A 24,205-nucleotide genomic window follows, 5' to 3' on the forward strand; every position below is an offset into this window, starting at 1 on the left:
AAATAAAGGGTGCAATGATTAACAACATGGGGGAAAGCTCTTGTCCCCAGTCTGAGGGACAAGGAGAGACAAGTATTGTTACCACAGCTCAGAAAAGCTGTCCTCATCAAAGAGGAAGATAGAATATAGAACATTGCCACAGTACGGCAATAAAAGGGTGGGGAGAATGAATACTTTCTTTCTCCCACTTTCTAATTTCCTGCTGGTGTCTCCCATATGGTATAACTAACCCTAAAATCACAGGAAATAGAACTCAGGTAATGCAGTCTGTAGATTGCAATGTAAAGTAGGGCAGAGGATGGATTTCATGGCTCTAAAAGAAAGGGAGCAAATGGAAGAATAACCAGTACAGTAAGCATTATCTAATTTGTCCACTGAAAATTATTGTTGTAAGTAAATATTAGAGACAGGAGTCCTTTCTATTGTCTGTATAGCTCATGTTCATGAGACAGAAGTTTAAAAAAATCTTACTTTGATTTGAGAAGGTCTTTTTCAGTTGACCATGGCTTTTCCTAGAAATATTAGACACAATTGGGGTGCTTGGCTGGCTCAATTGGTAGAGCATGAGACTTTCAGTCTTGGGGTTTTGAATTCAAGCCCCGTGTTGGACATAGAGCTTATTACTTAAAGAAAATATTAGAATAATTATTTGTCCATCCTTGGAGCATTTTTTGAACTCTGTGTACTGTAGCCTACATATTAGGGGGAGGGGAGTAGGTAGCAATCATTTTTTAAAAGCTGATGTAATTCTTCTCTTTCTTGACACATTTACTCTTAAATTAAGAGAACATGCAATTTGAAAGGGAGAGTGGGGAAAAAGATAGTGGACTGTGTGAGGACTCGTTAGCTGTTTTGATCATCTCTTTCAAATTCTCATCTCCTTCGAGCTATCTGTGTGCCAAGTTATATAGCAGGGGCTCAGAAATCTTTGAAGAACCTTTAACCTAGGGAAGATGACAATAGGAGCTGCAATAACCCAGTTCTCACTGTCTTAACTTATCTGTAGGATTAGAAGTACATAGGACTTTAAAAAATATGTAGTGGAGTCATGTTTTCTTTGGGCTGATCTTGTTCAGTGGTGATTGTCAGAAGTTTCTGTCACTGGCTGCTGCTGCTACCTTTTATATTTTGCTCTGGTAAGATCACAGGGGAAGTAGAGTACTTTGATGTCCCTACTCTTTCTGTTAACATAAAGATAAATAGGAAAGTCAAGTCTCCAGCAGAGATGCTAATGAACAGCTTTGTAATTTCCAAACAAAATGAATAATTTTCATTCCTATCTTATTTTTTTTTGCTACAAATAACACTGATTAATCCCTCTTCCTTGGAACTTTTATAACTCTTTCATGTTCCCATTATTTCCTTGTTTTTCTTCCCATCACTTTAGATTTTATTTTCAGTCTCCTTTGCAAGACAAAATCTCTTTCCCCTTCCTCATCTTCTCTCCCCTCCTTCCCTTCTTCCCCTTTAGTTGTTAAATGTTTCTCAAGATAATTCTGATCTTGGCTGTCTGCTCATTTTCTATGAGTAATCTGACGTATGTGCAGCTTGCTCCTCTGAGCTCCAGACCTTGCATCTCTTCTCTGACTAGATTTCTCTTCTGTGCTTCTTTCGGCACCTCAACTTAGGGCAGAGCTAAGCTCATAGTTACCTTCTCTCTACCACCTCCCCCAGCAGTTCTTATTGTGTTCTCTATTTTATTGTATGGTATTGTTCCTCTCTTCCTTTTTTCCCCTCTTTTCTTTTCTGATCTTTAAAAAAATTGTATTGAAGTATAGTTGACATATAATGATACATTAATTATTTCAGGTATACAACATAATGACTTGACAATTCTATGTATTACTCGATGCTCAGTATAAGTGCAGTTACCAACTGTCACCATACATTGTTATTATAATATTATTGACTATATTCCCTATGCTGCACTGTTTCATCTCTTTTCTTATTTCTAATCAGTTGTTAGGTTCTAAATTCTACCTTCTGACTGACAACAGTTATCCATTTCCTCCTCTTCATTCCTGTAGCCTCTGCCTCACATCAAACCTATATACTCCTTTGCCTGAACTATCTCAAAAGCCTATTAATTGGTTACTTTGATTAGATTTTTTCTGCCCTCTACTCTGTTCACCTTATTGTTAATGAAGCGATATTTCTAAAATCCCAATACTATCTTGTTTCCCTTTTTGAAATGCTTATGGGTTGAATGAAGTATCTAACTGCTTACTGTTTTTTGCATACAAGAAACGTGATCTCACTCACCTTTTCAGATTTTATGAAATTCATTATATTATATTCTGTTCTCTGCCTGTACTTGATTTCTTCCCTTTTCCAAAATGTATTTTCTTCTGCTTCTCTAGTTTTGGACTCATTCATTCTGGCTAAAATGCCTTTTTTCTACCACCTTCTCCATTTAGTAAATATCTTCATCTTGTAGGTCTGATCTCAAACATTACATTTTCTTGACAGAATTAGATGTGACCCCTTCCGTCCTTCAGAATACCTCCTATATAACTTTATCCATCACCACATTATACTGTAATAGTTGTGTGTATGTTTTTGGGTTATTATAGGTTCTTTTCACCCTCTTATTCTCTATACTCCTCTGTTTAATTCTTAGCTTCATGAGCACAGGGACCAAATCTTAATTTTTTATGTTACTATTGCCTACCACAGTGCCTGACATATTTCTAGGTGTTGAAAAAATGTTACTAAGTTAATAGTAGTTTCAGATAGAAAGGAAAAGGTTAAGATTGAACCAAATAACTCCTTCTTAAACAAGTTTAGAATGGTAACACAAACTTGTTATTTTTAAGTTCTATATGAATATTCTTAGTAGGATGAGTTTTGTTTTGTTTTTAATTAAAGCAGGAAAATTTGCAAAAAACAATTTATAAGCTGGAAGAACAGCTGCATAATGAAATGCAATTAAAAGATGAAATGGAGCAGAAATGCAGGTGAGAATATATTTTATGTGTTTTTAACATTTAAAGTTGTATAGCACATACTTATTTTAAAACTTGCCATCTATAAAACACTTGAAAAGAAATTGGAAATGAGGTGGAGATACAGAGGTTGCTGCTTATATACAATAAAGAATGTCTTGGCTAGAACTGGAAAGTAGTATTTATGTAGGCATTAATTATAGACATATTATCCTCAGAATATTTAAAGTGCATTTGCTCCTGGTGGTCTTTATTAAAAAACTATAGTGCTGATTCGCTTAATGGCTGATTTATTACTTTTCTCTGCCATTTTAATTAGCTGACTGAAAATGCAAATTAGTTTACATTAAATAAGGTGTTTTCTAAAATGTAAATGTTATTAAATATTTAAAATTGTTAAATCTAATAAGAATCTGTATTTGTGAAATATCTAATGATCAAGATTATTTGCAGTAACCTGACATGATGTTGAGTTACTCATTAACTACAACAATAACTTTATATACATTTATATTTTTGTGAGTGGTATTGAATAAATGAAATACAGAGGTAACACAGAGATTTAGTATTCAACAAATGGAATTAGGAAAACTGGCAATTTTTTGATTGAGCCAAAGAAGAAATAGGTAAAATTCTCATTGCATACCATTGCTGTTAGGTTAAATACATAAATATATAGTACAAACTTTTTTCAGAAAAATACTTACATATAAAGCAAATAATTAACTGATCCCAGGATTTGAAAAGAATTTCTAAGTATAAAATATGGAAATAAGGGAAGGAAATGGAAATAAATATGTTAAGTTTCTTCATGCAAAATTAAACTAGTGATAGTGGTAGTGGAGGGGATCAATTTGAGGAAGAAATAGGAATGGCCCAAAAGGCCTATAATGATAGGAACGTGTTGGAGAAGAAGGGCAGCCTAAGATGGGGGTGGGAAGGTTGACACAACTAGATCATAGAGAACTTTGGTTCTGACAAGCTAAGGAATTTGGAATTTATCCTAAAGATGATGGAAAAACATTGAAAGTTATTAAACTAAATTTAAAAAAACTGATCAAATTTGCTTTTTAAAAAGAACTGTCCGGTTAAGCTGGCAGCACTTGACATTTATTCAGCTAAATGGGAATGAGGGAGGATGATGAGCCAAGGATGATTCCTAGGTTGTGTTCTCTCTTGGGGACACCTACAGTAAAAACAAATTGGTATTATGGGTAAGGATGTAGAGAAGAGGGAATAACATTTTTGTGTTGAGTGAGGTATTTGATGAAGCATCCATGTGAAACATTGCACATACAGATTTGAAGCTTAGGGTTATGTTCAGAGCCAAAGAAAACAAATTGTAATGGAGATAATACACTTTCAATTTATCTCAACTTTTTGACTAGGTTGTTATGTGGTACATTTACTAAATTATATATGCCACCTTACCTTTCATTATTTAATGTTGTATAAAGGCTAACTTTTGTTTATTAGTATTACATGAAGGAGTTCAGGGATCTTAACCTGGATCTCCTGGTGATAATGGACCTCCCCCCAAAAGGTCCATAGATAGAATTCAAGATTCTTAAATTTGGATGAGAATAAGTGAGTATTTTCCATAACTTATAACTAAAATTGAGCAATTCCTTCCACTATGAACAAAAGCAGTAATCTACATTAGCAGTAGCTGTGATTTTTTTACTAATAGATTCCATAAATATTTTCATATAATTCTCTCTAAATATCATTTGTGCTCATCACCACTTTGAAATTACTGCCACTAGATCTTGTGATTTAATGTATTAATAAAGAAGCACACATATTACTGAAACATACGTTTATTTATTTTAAGGAGAAAGAGAGCACACAAGCACCGGGGGTCAGGGTGTGGAAGAGGGAATCTTAAGCAGACTCCATGCCCAGTGTGGAACCCGACAGAGGGCTTGATCTCCTGACCCTGAGGTCATGTCCTGAGCTAAAATCAAAAGTTGAATGCTTAACTGACTGAGCCATCTAGGTGACCCCATACATTTTGAAATTTAAGACTGAATTTTAATATATTGTTGGCTTTTTAAAATCCTATATTTTATTTTATTCTCTAAAATCTGTTATTCTGGGAAAAGGTCACAAGCTTCACCAGACTGCTAAAGGAATCCATAGCAAAAAAATGTAAAGACATCTTAGTTTAGATGGAAGAATAAGGATTGTGGTATTCCCCCACTGGGCAATAAAAAAATAAACATATTTCTAATCTATATTGCTTTTGTTTTTGCAGAACTTCAAACATAAAACTAGACAAGATAATGAAAGAATTGGATGAAGAGGTACTTTTTGTTTTCTAATCAGAAGTTTTCCTTTTTGAGAATTTTTTCGTCTTTTAGATTGTTTTGTTTTCTAAGAAAATTGCATTTGAACTTTTTATAGACTAAAATACAGAACAGAGTCAAAGATCTATAATGAAAGCCTCCCTTAAGATCTGCAGGTTTAAGTGATACAGATTAGATTATACTTTAGTTTCCTTTGTGTATATCCTTTTATTCTAAAACCACGTTGAAATATTAGTGCATAAATTTTATTTCACTGGTTCTTAACATTTGAAAAGTGAGAAGCGGGGATCCCTGGGTGGCGCAGCGGTTTGGCGCCTGCCTTTGGCCCGGGGCGTGATCCTGGAGACCCGGGATTGAATCCCACGTCGGGCTCCCAGTGCATGGAGCCTGCTTCTCCCTCTGCCTGTGTCTCTGCGCCTCTCTCTCTCTCTGTGACTATCATAAATAAATAAAAATTAAAAAAAAAAAAATTTAAAAAAAAAAAAAAAAAGAAAAGTGAGAAGCGAGAGAATCAAATGAGATCTGGAACTACAGCAGAAAGAGACAAAGAGGAAAGAGGAATATATTAAATGGTAAAAAAAAAAAGTCCTTTTTAAAGGACTGACATTAACATAATTTTATGTAATCAAATGGGAAATGATTGATTTTAGAATTACTCATGTTTTCCGTGGTCATCTAGCAGGAGGCTTTTATTATCAGGGAAACATTTATGATTCAGATGTTTATTTGCAAATATACATCGTCTTCATTTTGATCAAGTTTATAATATCTTTCTACTGTGTGTATGAAGAATACCCTAAAAAGAAACATACTTTCTATAGCCTTATTGAATACTTCCTTTGTTTCTTTTTTCTTTGTTTTTTTTTTTTTACATTTAATCTTTCTAGTGGTTTTTGTTCTGTCTTAAAATTCTCTTCCCTTAAGGAATAGTATTTGTCAATGATTTTTTGTTTTTTTCATTTGTAGCTTTTGATATGCATACACATATAATACATACATTTACATACATACCCATGTAATACAAATATATATAATAGTTCACCAACTTGCCATTGGTCATTGTGTACTTAGCAATATTTATTTAGCTCTAAGTATATAAGAAATCCATCTTGCAAATCCTCAGCTTTGGATATTTAATTTCTAAAACATAGATGAAATTCTGGTATGCTAGATTTTAAGTTAAGATCAATCCAGTAAGAAGACATAGCATTCATAAATTTGTATCTACCAAGTAGCAGAGTTACAAAATATGTGAAGTAAAAGCTGATAAAACTGAAAAGATAGAGAAATCCACAATTATTGTTAGAAACTTCAATATCACTCTATAGACAGAAAATCAGCAAACGGAACCCAATCGCACCATCAACCAACAAGATCTGTTTAACAATTCTAGAACCTTCAACCCAAAAAAAACCTAGCAAAATAAACATTTTTCTTAAGCACTCAAGTAATACATACCAACACAGACTATGTTCTGAGCAAACTTCTACCAGAAAGAAAAAAATTAAAATCATAGAGTGTGTTCTCTGACCAAAATGTCATCAAACTAGAATGACTAACAGATATTGGGCAAATCTGCAAATATATGGAAACTAAACAACAGAGTTCTAAATAATCCATAGGTCAAAGAGAAGTCTTAAGGGGACTAAAAGAATATGTTGGAATGTTAATTATGTTTCATAAAGTTATGGGTTTTTTAAGGTTTATTTGTTAATTTGAGAGGGAAAGTATGAGCAGGGGGAGAGTCAGAGGGAGAGGGAGAGAAGCAGACTGAGCTACCCAGGCGCCCCCTCAAAGTTATGTTAGAGTTATGGCATATAAAAAAGAATGAAATCTTGCTATTTGCAGCAACATACATAGTCCCAGAAGGTTTTATGCTAAGTGAAATAAGGCAGACAGAGAAACACAGATACTATATAATTTCAGTTATATATGGAATCTACAAAACAAACAAAAAATGGGCTCTTAAATACAGAGAACAAACTAATAGTTGCGGGGATATAGGTGAAGTAAGTGAAAAGGATTAAGAGGTACAAACTTCAGTTATAAAATAAATAAGTCCTGAAGATAAAATGTATGCTGTTGGATATTGGAGTACATGGTGAGCCTTTAGCAATGTATGGAACTGTTGAATTGCTGTGTTATTTACCTAAAACTAACATAACATTGTGTGTCGACTATACCTCAATAATAAAATAAGTTGTGGTTCTTAATCTTTAAAAAAAAAACTTGAACAGTGAAAATAAAACATAAAAATTTGTGGGATGCAGCTGACATAGTGGCTCTAAGGGAAATTTATACATTAAAGACACACATTATAAAAAAAAATGATGAAAAATCTCAAATCAATCATCTAAGCTCCTACCTCAAGAACTCAGAAGAGCAATATAAACCCAAAGCAAGAAGGGGGAAGGGAAAATAAAGATGAAAGCAGAGATCAATGGAATTGAAAATAAAAGCAATAGAAGAAAATCAATGAAAACAAAAAGCCAGGTGTTTAGAAAATTGACAGACCTCTAGTAAAATTGATAAAAAAAGAGGACACAAATGTTCAGTATCAAGAATAAAACAGGGCAGGCATATTCACTAAAATCCCTATAGATAATCAAAAGGATCATAAAGGAATACCACAAACAACCCTTAACGTGTAAATGTGAAATTTAGGTGAAATGGACTAGTTCTTCCAAAAGTAGGAACTACCACAGTTTACACAATGTGAAATTAGATTATTTGAATAGTCCTATATAACTATTAAAATGGATGCATATTTATAAGTTTCCCCAAAATAGCGGTGTCTGGGTAGTTCAGTCAGTTAAGCATCTGACTCTTCAATTCAGGTTATGATCTCATGGGTCATGGGATTGAACCCCCACATGGGACTCTGTGCTCAATGGGGAGGGCAGTCTGCTTGAAGATTCTCTCCTTCTGCCTCTCCCCTGCGCTTGCACGCACACATGCATACTTTCTTTTTCTCGAATAAATAAATCTTTTAAAAAAATAAAAGCTTCCCAAAAAGTAATCTCCAGGACCAGGTGGTTTTACTAGAGTGTTACCAAGCATTTTAAGGCGAATTCATACTAATCTACACTATCTCTTCCAGTTTATATAAAAGAAGGGAACATTTCCCACTGAGTTTTATAAGACTAGAATTACCCAGATAACCAAATCTAACGGAGAGAGTACTACAAAGAAAACCATAGATCAGTACCCTTCATTTATGAAAATTTTGTTACTTAACAGCTTGGGATTTGAAAAGTTCTTAGTTAGACATGACATACAAACATGATGCACATAAGGAAAATAATACAACAAATTAGATTTTTTCAGAATTAACAGTGTTCTGTGAAAGACGCTGATGAAATGACAAAATACAGACTGGAAAAAAATTATTTGCAAAGTACATATCTCACAAAGGACTCTATTTAGATTATTTAAAGAACTCTAAAGCTCATCAGTAAGTAAATAATCCTATGTGAAAACTGCAGAGGACATGTACCGTTCTTCAGAGTGGATAACAAGCACTGAAAAGATGATCAACATCATTAACCATGAGGGAAATGCAAATTAAAACCACAATGAGATATCACTTTATAATCATTAGAGCAAGTAGAATAAAAAATAGCATCAGTACCAAAACTGGCAAGAATATAGGGAAACTGGGTCACTCATACATTATAGATGGGAATGTAAAATTGTACAGTCAGTCTGGAAAAGATTTTGGCAGTTTCCTGAAATATTAAGCATGCAGCTACCAGGTGACCCAGTAATTGTACTATTGGGCATTTATCCCAGAAAAAAATGAAAACTTATATCCTCAAAAAACCTATATACTACTGTTCACAGTAGCCTTATTTGTAAGAGCCAAAAACTAGAAATAACCAAAATGTCCTACAATAGGTGAATGGTTGAACCAAGTTTGATATATCTATACCATGGAGTTAATACTACTCCGCAACAAAAAGGCACGAACTATTGATAACACACAACTTGGATGGATCTCATTGGCATTATATTGAGTGTTAAAAGCCAATCCTAAAAGGCATGCTGTGTTATTCCATTTATATGTTTTCCAAAAATGACAAAATTATACAGATGAAGGACATATCATTGGTTGCCTTGGAACAACCACCATTGGACACCACCATTGGGTGGTGGGAGAAGGGTGATGTGTGCAGCTATAAGTAGTGGCTGGCTGGAAAGTGATCATTGTGCTGATGGAAGAGTTCTGTATTTTTTTTTTAAGATTTTATTTATTCATGAGAGACAGAGAGAGGCAGAGACACAGGCAGAAGGAGAAGCAGACTCCATACAGGGGTCCGTCCCCATGTGGGACTTGATCCTGGGTCCCCAGGATCATGCCCTGGGCTTAAGGTGGTGCTAAACCACTGAGCCACCCGGGCTTCCCACAGTTCTGTATCTTGACTGTGGTGGTGGTGGTTATGTAAATCTACCCATGAGATAAAATAACATTACTACATACACCTAGCAATATCAATTTTCTGATTTTGTTACTGTACTATTGTTACATAAAAATGTATCTAATAGGGGAAACTGAGTGGAAAAAACATGAAACCTCTTAGTACTGTCTTTGCAGCCTCCTGAAATGTATAATTATTCCAATTTTAAAAATTGAAAAAATTAAAGTTAGAATGATAAAATCTTAGAATTGGAAAGATCTTGGATGATCTCTGTAAGTTTTACTGAATATAACAGCATCTTATTTAAAACAAGAGTTCTGCTTAGTGATGGGAAAGCCCAGAAAAATACTATACAGGAGATTTTCCTAGTGTGGAATCTTAAAGATAAAAATGAAGCATCAAAAGCAAAGTATGTGGGAAGTGATAACTCAGAAACAATGTAAATTTTTAAGTTGTGAAGATTTGGTTGGGTATTTTTTTTTTTAACTCTCCCCTCTCGTGTGATTTCATTCTCTAAAGTATTTCCTTCATTATTTTTTAATATGCATTAGTAGGGAGATACACAGAACATTTTAGAAAAGGTAGGTTGTTGAGACAAGAAGAGGATTAAGGGAGACATGGGACAACCAGGCAAGATGGCGGCGACCAAGAGGAAGCTTTGTGGAGGCTTGGCGGTTCAGGCGAAAAAACCAAGAAGGAATGAAAAAGATTCCAAGCAGCCAGCTAAGCTGCGCAACATGGCAGAAGAGGCGGAGGAAGAGGAGAAAGACCATATCCCAGGCCCCGTTTGCAAGGGCAAGTGGAAAAATGGAACAGATTCTCATCTTTTCTTCCAGAGGAATAAATTTCAGAATAAGGCATTTAATGCAAGATTTGAGAATGTTGATGCCTCATTCTAAAGCAGATACAAAAGTGGAGCATAAAGACATTGTCATTAATGAGGTTTGTGAAATGAAAAACTGCAGTAAATGTATCTATTTTGAAGCTAAGAAAAAACAGAATCTCTATATGTGGCTTTCAAATTTCACCTCATGGACCATCTGCTAAATTCCTTGTTCAAAACATTGATACCCTAGCTGAGCTAAAGATGACTGGAAACTGAAAGGTTCTTGGCCCCTTTTGTCATTTACCCTGCTTTTGATGAATTACCACATTATGCTTTATTAAAAGAACTCTTAATTCAGATCTTTAGTACATCACAGTATCATCCCAAAATCCAACCATTTGTGGACCAATTGTTTATTACTTTCACCATTTTGGATAATAGGATATGGTTTCGGAATTCTCAGATCATAGAAGAAGATGCTGCTCTTGTAGAAATAGGACCTCGTTTTGTCTTAAATCTCATAAAGATTTTCCAGGGAAGTTTTGGAGGACCAACTTTATATGAAAATCCTCACTACCAGTCACCAAACATGCATCAGTGTGTCATAAGATCATCACAGCTGCAAAATACCAAGAGAAGCAACAAGTGAAAGATGCACAGAAAATGAAAAAGAAAGGACCAAAGACTATTCTTATTCTTCCACATGATCCCACTGCAGATGTTTTTGTTATACCAGCTGAGGAAAAGCCAATAGAAATACAGTGGGTAAAACCAGAGCCGAAAGGGGATTTGAAGGCAAGAAAGAAAGGGATTTTCAAAAGGCAAAGAAAAATGAAACAGAAGATGAAGAGTGGCAATGCAAAATGAATCAGTGGATAACTAACTTTTCAGTAATTTTATATTTATTTTGTATTCAGTGTGTAAATACTTTTTTGTTATCCAGGACTATCTTACATCTCATTAGTGTGGTATTTAAGACAGAGAAAAACCAAATTAAAATTCGTGGCTTCAAAAAAAGGGCAGAGAGACACAGGGACTAGTGAACTTACTACACACACTAGCATTTGGTACCATTTGAGTTTATATCATTTAATTGTCAAATGTGTAATAATTATCTTTCATATTTATATATTTAATTTAGGATTATAAATAAACCAAAATATTGGTAATATAATGCAATCTGGTCATCTTAAACTAATAAAGCAGCTCTCTAATAAGATTCATAGGGTTTTTTATATTCATGGATTTAAAAATCTGAAAATTTTCCATATCTAGTTTGAATAAGGGGATTCTATCTTCTTATAAGGCATGCTAATTCTATTCTTAGAAATTGTCATTAGCAGGTACTTTCTGATTTTGAAACAAAAAAAATCTATCCTAAGTTTCTGTGTGTTTTATTTTTAAAGAACACAGTATTCCTCTAAATACATGAAGAGTTTAATTGCAACGGTAACTTATATCATTATGTTTTCAGGGGAATCAAAGAAGAAACCTAGAATCTACAGTGTCTCAGATTGAGAAGGAGAAAATGTTGCTACAGCATAGAATTAATGAGTACCAGAGAAAAGCAGAACAGGAAAATGAGAAAAGAAGGAATGTAGAAAATGAAGGTAAATTGTTACTACTTTTGAAGAGCACTGGAATTTCTGTCTTAACACTATCCTTGAGGTTTTTGTCATGAAGTTGTCTTAAAAATTTAGGGTCTATGAAGTCAGTAGTAATGTTTTAGCTACAAAAGTGATTTTCATCCCTGTGTGCATATTGAAATCTCTTGGGAAGCTTTAGAGACTACTAATGCCTAAGGCCCGGAAATTCTAATTTTAATGATCTAGACATGTGGCCTGGGCCTTGGTATTTTCTATAAGCTCTCTAGGTACTTCTATCTTACAGGCAACCATTTGAGAACTATTAACTAAAATTTCATGTGTTTTAATACTAGTGTTAGAAATACATTTAAAATAGTTTTCTATACCCTTTGATCTAGTGATTTCATTTCTAGGAATTTATTTTATGTATGCACTTGTGCACATGCTCACTGTTAAAAAAAAAGATATTTGTAGCATTATGTTTAAGATGAATCTTTAAGTGAAATAAAACTACAAATTGTTGTGGGTTTTTTTTAAGATTTTATTTATTTATTCATGAGAGACACAGAGAAAGAGACAGGCAGAGACACAGGCAGAGGGAGAAGCAGGCTCCATGCAGGGAGCCTGATGTGGGACCCAATCCCGGGACTCTAGAATCACGCCCTGGGCCAAAGGCAGGAGCTAATCCATTGAGCCATCCAGGAATCCCCAAAGTACAAATTGATTAAAACAAGGGTGCTTGTCTAGATATGCTTAAGGATGTGTATGTGTATATAAATGTGCTGGTGAAAACATTTATCTATTAATATTTCTGTTTTTATGTATTGGGTATACACTATCTTAGGAAGGTTATATAAGAATTAAGTTATAATTGTTGCTTGGAGAGGAGACCCAGAGAGACTCACAGACCCTAGCGAAAGGAAGGCTTATTCTATACCATTTGGTACCTTTTGAATTGTGACCCATTTTTCACATATTGAACTATGCAAAGATTTGTGCTATTCAAAATAAATACTGCTAATAAAACTGGCTTTATAGCGTTTTCACCTTATTAAGGGAATAAAAGGATTTGAAATATTACAACACTGGAAACCTTTTATATTCTGTATTATAAAATAATGCTGTACTTTTTCTTGAATTTAAATGTATGTACTTCCATGATGAAATTTGGCTTTGGGAGTGGACCTAATATAGCTGACTGCGGTCTAAGACTAAATTTCATTTTTTAAAAGAGATTTATATGTTTTCTCTATTATAACTTCCTAATTTCTACATTTTTCCTTTCATTTTCTAGTTTCTACATTAAAGGATCAGTTGGAAGACTTAAAAAAAGTAAATCAGAATTCACAGCTTGCTAATGAGAAACTTGCACAATTACAAAAACAGGTAAGTTTTTGGAATAAGATTTTCTTTAACTATGATTTATTAAAATAAGTTTGTATTTTGGCCAAAAACCTGTTTTCTTGCTCTTTAATTTATTTTTTATTATTATTTTTTTTAAATAGCTAGAAGAAGCCAATGACTTACTTAGGACAGAATCAGACACAGCTGTAAGATTAAGGAAGAGCCACACAGAAATGAGTAAGTCAGTTAGTCAGCTAGAATCTCTGAACAGAGAATTGCAAGAGAGAAACAGAATTTTAGAGAATTCCAAGACACAGATGGACAAGGACTATTACCAGCTGCAGGCTGTATTAGAAGCTGAACGAAGAGACAGAGGTCATGATTCTGAGATGATTGGAGACCTTCAAGGTAATATTTTTTTGTTATTGTGAGTAAAATATATATAACATAAAATTTACTGTTTTAGCCATTTTAAGTGTACAGTTTAATGGCATAAAGTCCAATCACATTTTTGTGTAACCATCACTATCCATGTCCAGAACATTTTTTTATCATCCCACATTAAAACTATACCTAGTAAATAAAAACTCCCATTCTCCATTCCTTCCAGCCCCTTGTAACCACCATTCTACTCTATTAATTTGACTGTCTCATAAAAAAGGATTCATACAATATTTATCCTTTTTTTTTTAAGATTTTATTTATTTATTCATGAGAGACATCGAGAGAGAGAGAGAGAGAGACAAAGACATAGGCAGAGTGAGAAGCAGGCTCTCCACAAGGAGCCAGACGTGGGACTCCATCCCAGATCCCGAGATCATGCCCTGGGCCAGAGGCAGACAGACGCTCAACCACTGAGCCACCAAGGCATCCCAGTATTTATCCTTTTGTATCTGTGTTATTCCTCTTAGCATAATGTCTTCAAGATTCATCCATGTTGTAGCAGGTATCAGAATTTTCTTCTTTTTTAGATGTGGAGATAAAGGATTCCTCCTGCACCTCCCACCTTTGGTGGGAATGCAAATTGGTGCAGCCACTGTGGAAAACATTATGGAGGTTCCTCAAAAAATTAAACATAGAATTACTAGGGGCACCTGGGTGCTCAGCCAGTTAAGCATCTGCCTCTTGATTTTGGCTCAGGTCATGATCTCAGACTCATAGGACCAAGCCCTGAGTCAAGCACACACTTAGCAGGGAGTCTTCTTGGGATTCTCTTTCTCTATCTCCGCTATCCTTCCCCCTCCCTTTGCCCATCCCCCTCCCCTGTGCTTGCTCACTTGCTCTCTCTCTAAAATAAATAAATCTTAAAAAGAAGAAGAGAAAAAAATAAAATTACTATGTGATCCAATAATTTTACTACTGGGTATTTACCCATAGAATATAAAAACACTAATTTGAAACAGATGTATGTGCCCCTATATTTATTGCAACATTTAGAATAGCCAAGGTATGGAAGTAACTAACCCAAGTGACCCTCCATAGATGAATGGTGTATGTACACACACACACACACACACACACACACACACACACACACAGGAATAATTACTCAGCCATAAAAAAGAATGGGATCTTGCTATTCGGGACAAGATGAATAGACCTAGAGAGTATAACACTAATTGAAGTAAGTCAGTCAGAGAAAGACAAATACCATATGATTACATTCATGTGTGGGATTTAAGAAACAAACGAAAAAACCAAAAAGAGACAAAAAATAGGCACTTAAATACAGAGAACAAACTGATGGTTGCCAGGAAGAGATAGGTAATGTAGGTGAGGGAATTAAAAGCACACTTAACCAATGAGCACATTAGTAATGTATAGTGTTGTAGAATCATTGTATTGTATACCTGCCACTATTGTAACACTATAATTATACTTCAGTTTAAAAAATCCAAATTTAAAAAAAATGAATTTTTCTTCCTTTTTAAGGATGAATAATATTCCATTGTGTGTGTATACCAACTTTTGTTTATCACTGGAAGATAGTTTTTAAAAGTTTATTTTTATATATATATATATTTTTTTAATTTATGATAGTCACAGAGAGAGAGAGAGAGAGAGAGGCAGAGACACAGGCAGAGGGAGAAGCAGGCTCCATGCACCGGGAGCCTGATGTGGGATTCGATCCCGGGTCTCCAGGATCGCGCCCTGGGCCAAAGGCAGGCGCCAAACCGCTGCGCCACCCAGGGATCCCCTAAAAGTTTATTTTTAATTGTGCCTAAAATATTTACCATATTAATCATTTTTAAGTATAAAGTAATATATTTTTAATCATACAGTTCAAATAAAATGATCTTGGGCACCTGCATGACTCAGTCAGTTAAGCCTCTGCCTCTTGATTTTCACTCACGTTACAGTTTCAGGTCATCAGATCAAGTCCTGTGTTGGGCTCTGCACTGGACCTGGAGCCTGCTTGAGATTCTCTCTTTATTTCTGCTCCTTCCCCTCGCGTATGCACACTCTCTCTCTCAGAGAAAAGAAAGAAAGAAAATGACCTTGGTGAAACTGGAAGTGGTTTTTTTCTCTTCCAGAATAATGCCTGTTTTCTATCATGTTGTAATTTCTTCACTCTGACAGGCACCCTTATGAGGTCAGTAATGTGGTATTTCCAATTTTACAGCTGGATTACTGAAAACTTAATTTTAAAACATGCCTAATTCACAAAATACTTGCTCAAAGTAGTACTAATCCAGAGAAAAGATTATCACTATTAAAACCTGGGAATTCTTTGTACATTGTTGGCAGAAATAGAAACTCAATTACAGAAATAGAATCCCATTACAAATAAAGAATTAGGTACGTGGGAAGGTTTGAACTACAGATATCAGCAGTCTTTATGAATCTAAAAGGAAAAAGATTGAATGTAACTAATAGTGAAGGAACAGTTTTGGTAATGGTAATACAAATAATTTGTTTTCAAAAAGATGCCTTCCTTTGCCAGCTTCTCACGTATTTTTCTGTTTTCTATTCCTATTAGCAACAGCATCCATACTACCTAATCAAAACAGATATACAGGGAAGTTGCCAGATCTCTCAGGGGAAAGTTGGGGGAGGGGTAGTCCTTTTAACCTTAGTCACAGGATGGGAACATAGTTTAGGGCCTCATGGGGCTTGATGATTAGCTATAATACTGTGGAGAGAGGTTAGGGTCAGTTTTTGTGACTATGGAAACAGAAATTAGGATCTCCCGTTGGTTTTTAGCTGAGGAGTGTTGTGCAATCTTATTTCTCAGGGAGTAGGCTTAAAATAGATCTGAATATAATCAAGAAAGTAACCTCCTATATACTTTAAAAGCTGCATATTTGACTTCCTTACATTGCTTCTCTAGGCATTTTTTTTTTTTTAAGATTTATTTATTTGTTTGAGAGAGAAACCGTGTAGGGGGAGTGACAGTGAGAGAGTCCCAAGCAGACTCTGTGCGGGTCACAGAGCCCAAGGCAGTCTGGGTCCTAAGACCCTGAGACCATGACCCCCGTGGAAACCAAGATTGGATGTTCAACTGACTGCACCACCCAGGAAGGCACCCCTTTAGGCTGTTTTATGTAAAGCTTATTACCTATGTGAAAGTCATTTCATCTGCCTTCTGTATCTATAAACCAAGAAGATTAGAATAGGTGACTCTTACTTATTATTCCAATTTTAAAATTAAGTCTGTTATCTTCTGGATATGACTGCGCTTTGAAGTGCTTTTACTTTTAAGGAAGAAAACATCATCCATATGTTCATCAATAGTGGTTTTAACTGAATCTGATTTTTAGATATTGGTGAAATTAGGAAAATTTATAGCATGCTTTATTGATGTTTATCCTTTTTCAGTGCTCCCTTTAAGGTTTAGTTTTTAATTGTGCATCAAAACTCATGCATTTAAAAATGCACGCAGCTTATATGAGGTTCAACATGCATACAAAGATGCATCATAGTAAAAAAAAGAACTTAGTTTCTACATTAATCTTTTATGGTTCATAAGGAGTTTCAGGGGAGCAGTGGGAGAGACAAGCCAACTCAGCCCGTAGAGCCTATCTTGGGGTTCAGTCTCATGACCCTGAGATCATGATCTGAACCAATACCAAGAGTCTGATACTTAACCAACTGAGCTATCCAAGTGCCCCTAAAACTTCTTTACCTTAATGATCATGCTGAAAAAAGGAAAACAGACTTTTCTTTGGATAACTTTGTGACTTGAACATTCTTCTCACTTGATAGCTCGAATTACATCCTTACAAGAGGAGGTGAAGCATCTCAAACATAATCTTGAAAGAGTGGAGGGAGAAAGGAAAGAAGCTCAGGACTTGCTTAATCACTCGGAAAAGGTAAATGATTTAACATAGTACCAATTATGAGATGTTGTGTACTGGCTATCAAATATTATAATGTGTTTTTATAAAATAGCATTCATTCCTAATGTTTATATACTTGTATTTCTAAAAGTTTTTATGGTTGGTGATTGTTTTGTGGGGGTATATGTGTGTCTTATTTAATACTTATTTTGTCTTTTGTTTGTTTTTAACTTTGAAGGGTACTAGATGTTTGATATTATCTGATCATCACAAATTACTTTAGTTCAGAAATATCTTCTCATGTAGAATTTTTCCCCCACATTTTTATACTTGGGTAAGATGAAGGTGCTGAACCTTATTACTAACCTTATGAGAAAGGAAAACAAAGGACAGATATATGGCAGACCATGTATGCTTTTTCCATTTTATTGTAAAAGCAAAATAGAAAAGAGTATGTGTGTTTGGCTTTTGTATATAGTTTTCTCACCCATCAGAGTTGTCATTGTTATCCTCTGTCCTTACTTTTCTAAGAAAAGGAGTAAGTAGATCTAGAAAAGGAGTAAGTAGTATGCAGATCTAGCTCTCACATTTTCGTTTTCTCCCTGAAATATAGGTTTTCTAGATCCTCAGATAAATGAGAAAATGTACCACTTATCTTGTCCTTTGGACATGTTTTGTGATAATCAGAGTAGTATATCTAAGCCTGATGTAAATGTGGATGTAGGATGAAAGATGCAAGAGTAGAAGATACACCCAAGCAGAAATGGAATACATTTTGGCTTGTCCTTTGCTCAAGGCAGTGTAAATCTAGGTGTAGATTTAATTTAATTGTAATTTAATGTAGATTAATATAGGTTTAAATCTAAACTTAAATTTTTTTAAAGTGGCAGCAAAAATTTTTTAATGAACTAAAGAATTGTCCCGTTCATTTCTGATCCTAGCAGTGAACCGTCTGAATATAGCTGCCACCACAACCTGGGGGAGGGAGGAGTGATATTTTGCTTTTAATTATATGTGCTTATCATGATTTTTAAAGTAAGACATTATAAATAATATGAAATATACAAGAAAGTATGAAAAAATTATGTTGTACATATAAATATTTAAGTATAGTGTCACATTTCAGGTCTATGTGATTCATATATTATGTCTTATAGAATATTAAGTAATGTAATATTTAATAATGTGTCTTTTGCATAGTGTATTATGGAATTCATTTTCATTTTACAGGAAAAGAATAATTTAGAGATAGATTTAAACTATAAGCTTAAATCATTACAACAACGGCTAGAACAAGAGGTGAATGAACATAAAGTAACCAAAGCTCGTTTAACTGACAAACATCAATCTATTGAAGAAGCAAAGTCTGTTGCAATGTGTGGTAAGTGTCAGTTTTAATATTTTCTACATAATTAGTTTTTAAATAATGCCCACCAAAAAATTGATTTTGTTTAAAATTTCTTTTTATAATGGTATAAATGCTTTAAAATTATAAATTATGATCTAGTAAAAAGATACTTCTCTGTTTTGCTCTTTTGATACCTTCTTTTTTTTAAGATTTATTTATTTATTTTAGAGGGAGGCAGAGGGAGAGAGTCTCAAGCAGACTCCCTGCTGAGTATGGAGCTCCATCTCAAAACCCTGAGATTATGACCTGAACTGAAAGCATGTACCCCATGTACCATGTACCCTAATACCTTCCATTTTTTTCAGTTTCACCTTCTATTTTCCTAACTCTGTTTCCCTCCATTCCCTATAAATCTCAGTGGAATCTTTTTGCTTCCAATTTCTTTAGCCCTTTTTTTTTTTTAATATTTATTTTTTTTATTTTTATTTTTATTTATTTATGATAGTCACAGAGAGAGAGAGAGAGAGAGAGGCAGAGACACAGGCAGAGGGAGAAGCAGGCTCCATGCAGCTGGAGCCCGATGTGGGATTCGATCCCGGGTCTCCAGGATCGCGCCTTGGGCCAAAGGCAGGCACCAAACCGCTGTGCCACCCAGGGATCCCCCTTCGCCACCCAGGGATCCCTCTTTAGCCCTTTATTTTCTTCCTGATCTATTCTGGAACTCATTGTCCGTTGGTTCATCTGCTTTTTTGCTTTCTAGCCTCAATTTTCTAATTCCTTTGTATTTCCACTGTGCTGTATACGCCTCTAAACACAACCTTAGATCAGACCAACCAACTACTTTGTTCATTCAAGTAGTTCTTTAGATGGGGGTTAGCCCATGGCATTAACTCCATCCTCAGTTGAGCTGTCAATTTTTAATATATCACTCACTATCCTTCTCTCAGACTTTTATTTCTGTTCTCAAACTTCCTGTGCCATTTCTTTATTATTCCACTCTTAGGTGAGTTTTTCTCCTATTTCAAAAAGAAATAATGAAAGCATTCTTCTTCTCTTACTTAATATATCCTACTTCTGTACTCCTCTTCCTTGTCTTTCCTCTCCTCTTAGAAGATACTGATCCTCCTTTTGTTCTGGTTAATATGTGTTAGCTGTACTCCGATCTACTCTCTTCTTAACTCTTTCTCTCCTTTATCCTCTGAATCCTTTCTTTTTGTGAACATGTGCAAGTCTCTTCCATTTAAAAAAATAAGTAAATAAAAATAAGGTGGGCACCTGGGTGGCTCAGTCGGTTAAGTGTCTGCCTTGGTCATGATCCCAGGGTCCTGGGATGGAGCCTGATGTCTCCTCAGCGGGTAGTCTGCTTCTTCTCTCCTTCTGCCTCTCTCTCTCCTCTCTCAAATAAATAAATAAAAATCTTTAAAATAAAAGAAAAAGAGATTAACCCTTGCAGTAAATACATGATCCTTACTAATTGCCACTGTTGTTTCATTCCATCCCTATAGAGCCAAACTCTTAGAAAAAGAAATTTTCCTATTTTCACCCTGCACTTCTTTGTAACCTTTTACGATCTGGAAGTATCACCAGTTAAGTGTCCAACTCTTGATTTAGGCTCAGATCATGATCTCAAGGTCCTGAGATTAAGCCCTGCCTTGGGCTCTACACTCAGCAGGGAGTCTGCTAGAGGATTTGTCTTTCTTCCCCCGCTTGCACATTCTCTTTCTCTCTCTCTCAAATAAATAAATAAATAGAAAGCAAGCAAGCTTTCAATAAATGAGAAATATTATTATGGTTAAAGGTGATGATATTCAACATCCAGGAACCAAAGCTAGAAGTCTGGGAATCACTCAGCATTTCTGCTTCCAAGTGATATATACAATATATTCCTCCTTTCCTTTTCTCTTAGTTCATGGTGACATTATCACTTTGTTTGATCTGTTGCAATAGACTTAATTATTACTGTGCCGGGAATTGTTCTACTCATCAATCTTTTGTTCTCACTTATGCCAAAGTGATCTTTTTGAAATTTAAATCTTGCTTTGCTAGTTGTTCCTAAAATCCTTTTGTCTTTTCATTGTTTGCAAGATACAGGTCAAACTCCTCATGACATAAAGAATCTTTGAGTTGGCACTTACCTGTCATTATAGTCTTACTGCTTTGGACTTTCTTATGTTATCTCATGCTTTAGCCATATTACACTACTTTTATTTCTTTCACATATGTTAATTGTTGACTATCTACTATAGGCCAAGCACACCTGGGAATATATAGCACAAAATAAGACTTACAAGAACTCTACCTCTTAGAGATTATATTCTTATGGTGTAGATAAACAAAAAAAGCAAATAAATGAAAATAGTATGAAGAAAATACAATGTGCTAGTTTCTAGGAATTGGTGTGTTATATAGGGTTCTAAGGAAAGGTCTCTCTGAACTAATAATATTTGAGCCAAAATGAACCATCCATTTAAAGAACAGGAAGAAGTATGGTCCAGGCAGAAAAGATGGTAAGTTCAATACCCTTATTCTAAGAATAGTGGATAGCCATTGTAGTATTTTGAGCTGTGCTGGAATGTGTAATTTATGTTTTTAAAAGACCATTCCTACTGCTGTATGGAGAATGCTTTTGAAAGAGGGAACAGTTTAAAAAGGGAGATCAACTAGAAGGCTCTAGTCTGTAGGCATTTGTGGTAGTAGAGCTAGAAAAAAATGGAAATATAGGACAAGAGTTAGTGATGAATTGGATGAAAAGAAGGAATCAAGAAAGACTTAGGCTTTTTAATTTTAACAGTTGAACATATGTTAATATGTTTTGACACTGAGATAGGAGCGATTTGGGAGGGGAGGGAAATCAAGTTGTCTTAGATATGTTAGCTTTGAAAAGTGTATTAGATATCTAGGTGGAGGGGCAGTCTGGGTGACTCAGTGGTTTACTGCCGCCTTCAGCCCAGGGCCTAATCCTGAACTCCCTGCATGGCGCCTGCTTTTCCCTCTGCCTGTGTCTCTGCCTCTCTCTGTGTGTGTGTCTCTCATGAATAAATAAGTAAAATCTTAAAAAAAAAAAAAAAAAAGATATCTAGGTGGAGATGCCAAATAGTCAATTGTTATATAAGTCTGGAGCTCAGAGGATAGGTATCAATTCAGGAGTCCTACACGTAGAGCTATATGCAGAACCTGATGAGATCAGCTAAGAGAAGAAAAAAGGCAGAATAGAAAAGGAATCGTAAGGAGCCCTTATGTAGTCTGACATTTGAAGGTCAGGTAGAAGAGGAAAAACCAACAAAGGAAACCAAGAAAGAGCAGCCAGAGGAGTCATAGGAATGCCAAGAGAGTATGGTATTAGAACTCAAAGAATATTGAAAAAAAATGAGGAAATTATTTAATATATTGAACTTTGTTAAGATCAATAAAGATAAAGACATGAACACTGTCCTCTGAATTTTACAGGATAGACGTCATTGGTTACCACACAAAGCAGTTTGAGTGGAATGGTGGAGATAGAAGCCAAATTGAAAAGTCATAAAATGAATAGTAGAAGAGGCACTAGAGACAGTAAATATAGGCAGCTCTTTTAAAAATTTGTGAACAGAGATTGATGGTAGCTGAGAAGGGATGTGAGATCAGTAGAGGATATTTTAGGAGAGGAGATAATAAAATAGATTGTGATGATGATGGGAATGATTCATTTGAGAGCAGGAAACTGTTGAGGCAGGAAAGAGATGAAATAATTGAAGGAACAAAGTCCAGAACAGAAGTGGATAGATTTGTGTTTTGATTATAGAGACGGGAGTTAAGACATGATGATTATTGGTGTGGCTAAGTTCATAGGTTTGGGGGGAAGGATGAGGAAATTTTATTCTAATGGTTTCTATTTTGTCACTTAGAGAATAATCTCTGAGAATGGAAAAACCAACTTACTAAGTTTGGATCATTTGGTGCAAGCAACTTAATTAGTTGCAGGACCTTGAGAAAATTAACCTCTTAGAACCTTAATTACCATATCTCAAAAAAGGAGCCTCACTGTAGACTAGTATCTTCTGGTAATGATTAAAGTAGGTATTATATCACCATGGAATTTTGTTTATCTAGTTTCATATATTAGAATTCCCATCAGCCTTAAGTCCACTGTTCTGGAACAATGTAAGTTATAGGTTAATAACCAAAGCCTTATCTTTCTGCTTTTATCTGAAATACTCCCATTTTTCTTATTAGTTACTTCACTTTTTTCCATCTATATTTTTACTTTCTAGTCTGAAAATGGCACTGAATAATCTCTCATATAATTGGGCATGGATTGGATTTAGAAGGTTTTATAACTCCCTTTATAGATCTTACTCTACAAATAATTCAGATTACATTAGGACTTCTATAGTGAATAGCTCTATTAGAATCCCAGGATAAAAACCGTGGGGATTTTTGGCACCAATTTGTCTTACACAGTCCATAAAATTGAAAGTATGTATGTTTGTAACTTTTTTGTTTCACAGAAATGGAAAAAAAGCTGAAGGAAGAGAGAGAAGCTCGAGAGAAGGCTGAAAATAGAGTTGTTCAGATTGAGAAACAGTGTTCAATGCTGGATGTTGATCTGAAACAATCTCAGCAGAAGCTCGAACATTTGACTGAGAATAAAGAAAGGATGGAGGATGAAGTAAGAAAAATATACTGGTTTTGTTCATCTTATAAAAGAGAAACATAAGTTAGGACCAAAGTCATATCTGTAATTTAAACAACATGGAGGAGATTTGAATAAAATAGCCTGTTTGTGTTTACCTCTGTAAGGTCATCACTATATCCTTACCTTCTAGAATTTTCATGTATAAATTTTTATTGAATATTCATACCACATGGTCTATACCATTTTGCACTATGACAGTACGACTCTGTAAAAGTGTCATAGCTTGTCCCCTGAAGAATCTGACCATTGCCTTTTTTTTTTTTTTTTTTTTTTTAGATTTATTCATGAGAGACAGAGAAAGAGGCAGAGATATAGGCAGAGGCAGAGGGAGAAGGAGGCTCCCTGTGGGAAGCCCGATGTGGGACCTGGGATCACAACCTGAGCCAAGGCACTCACCCAGGTGCCCCTGACCATCTGCTTTTTAAGAAAAACAAACCTTTATTGTAAATTTATCTTATAATCCCAAAGAGGAGC

At 35.0% G+C, this 24,205-nt stretch overlaps 1 protein-coding gene and 1 pseudogene across 3 annotated transcripts in view; both read left to right on the forward strand.

Moving 5' to 3' along the window:
* Positions 1-24,205, forward strand: part of ROCK1 (Rho associated coiled-coil containing protein kinase 1) — a 138,951-nt gene that overhangs the window by 80,115 nt on the left and 34,631 nt on the right. For 2 of the 3 annotated variants that reach the window (XM_038543693.1, XM_038543694.1), the window contains exons 12-19: positions 2,869-2,957; positions 5,203-5,251; positions 11,973-12,108; positions 13,379-13,470; positions 13,590-13,836; positions 17,635-17,741; positions 18,939-19,089; positions 23,544-23,704. In XM_038543693.1, the coding sequence (XP_038399621.1) occupies positions 2,869-2,957; positions 5,203-5,251; positions 11,973-12,108; positions 13,379-13,470; positions 13,590-13,836; positions 17,635-17,741; positions 18,939-19,089; positions 23,544-23,704 (1,032 nt within the window). The remainder of the gene's footprint in view (positions 1-2,868; positions 2,958-5,202; positions 5,252-11,972; positions 12,109-13,378; positions 13,471-13,589; positions 13,837-17,634; positions 17,742-18,938; positions 19,090-23,543; positions 23,705-24,205) is intronic. The other variant, XM_038543695.1, reaches the window with a different exon arrangement.
* LOC102151419 lies at positions 10,152-11,496 on the forward strand (annotated as a pseudogene).

This window comes from Canis lupus, chromosome 7 (assembly GCF_011100685.1).
Source record: "Canis lupus familiaris isolate Mischka breed German Shepherd chromosome 7, alternate assembly UU_Cfam_GSD_1.0, whole genome shotgun sequence".
Classification (NCBI taxonomy): Eukaryota; Metazoa; Chordata; class Mammalia; order Carnivora; family Canidae; genus Canis; species Canis lupus.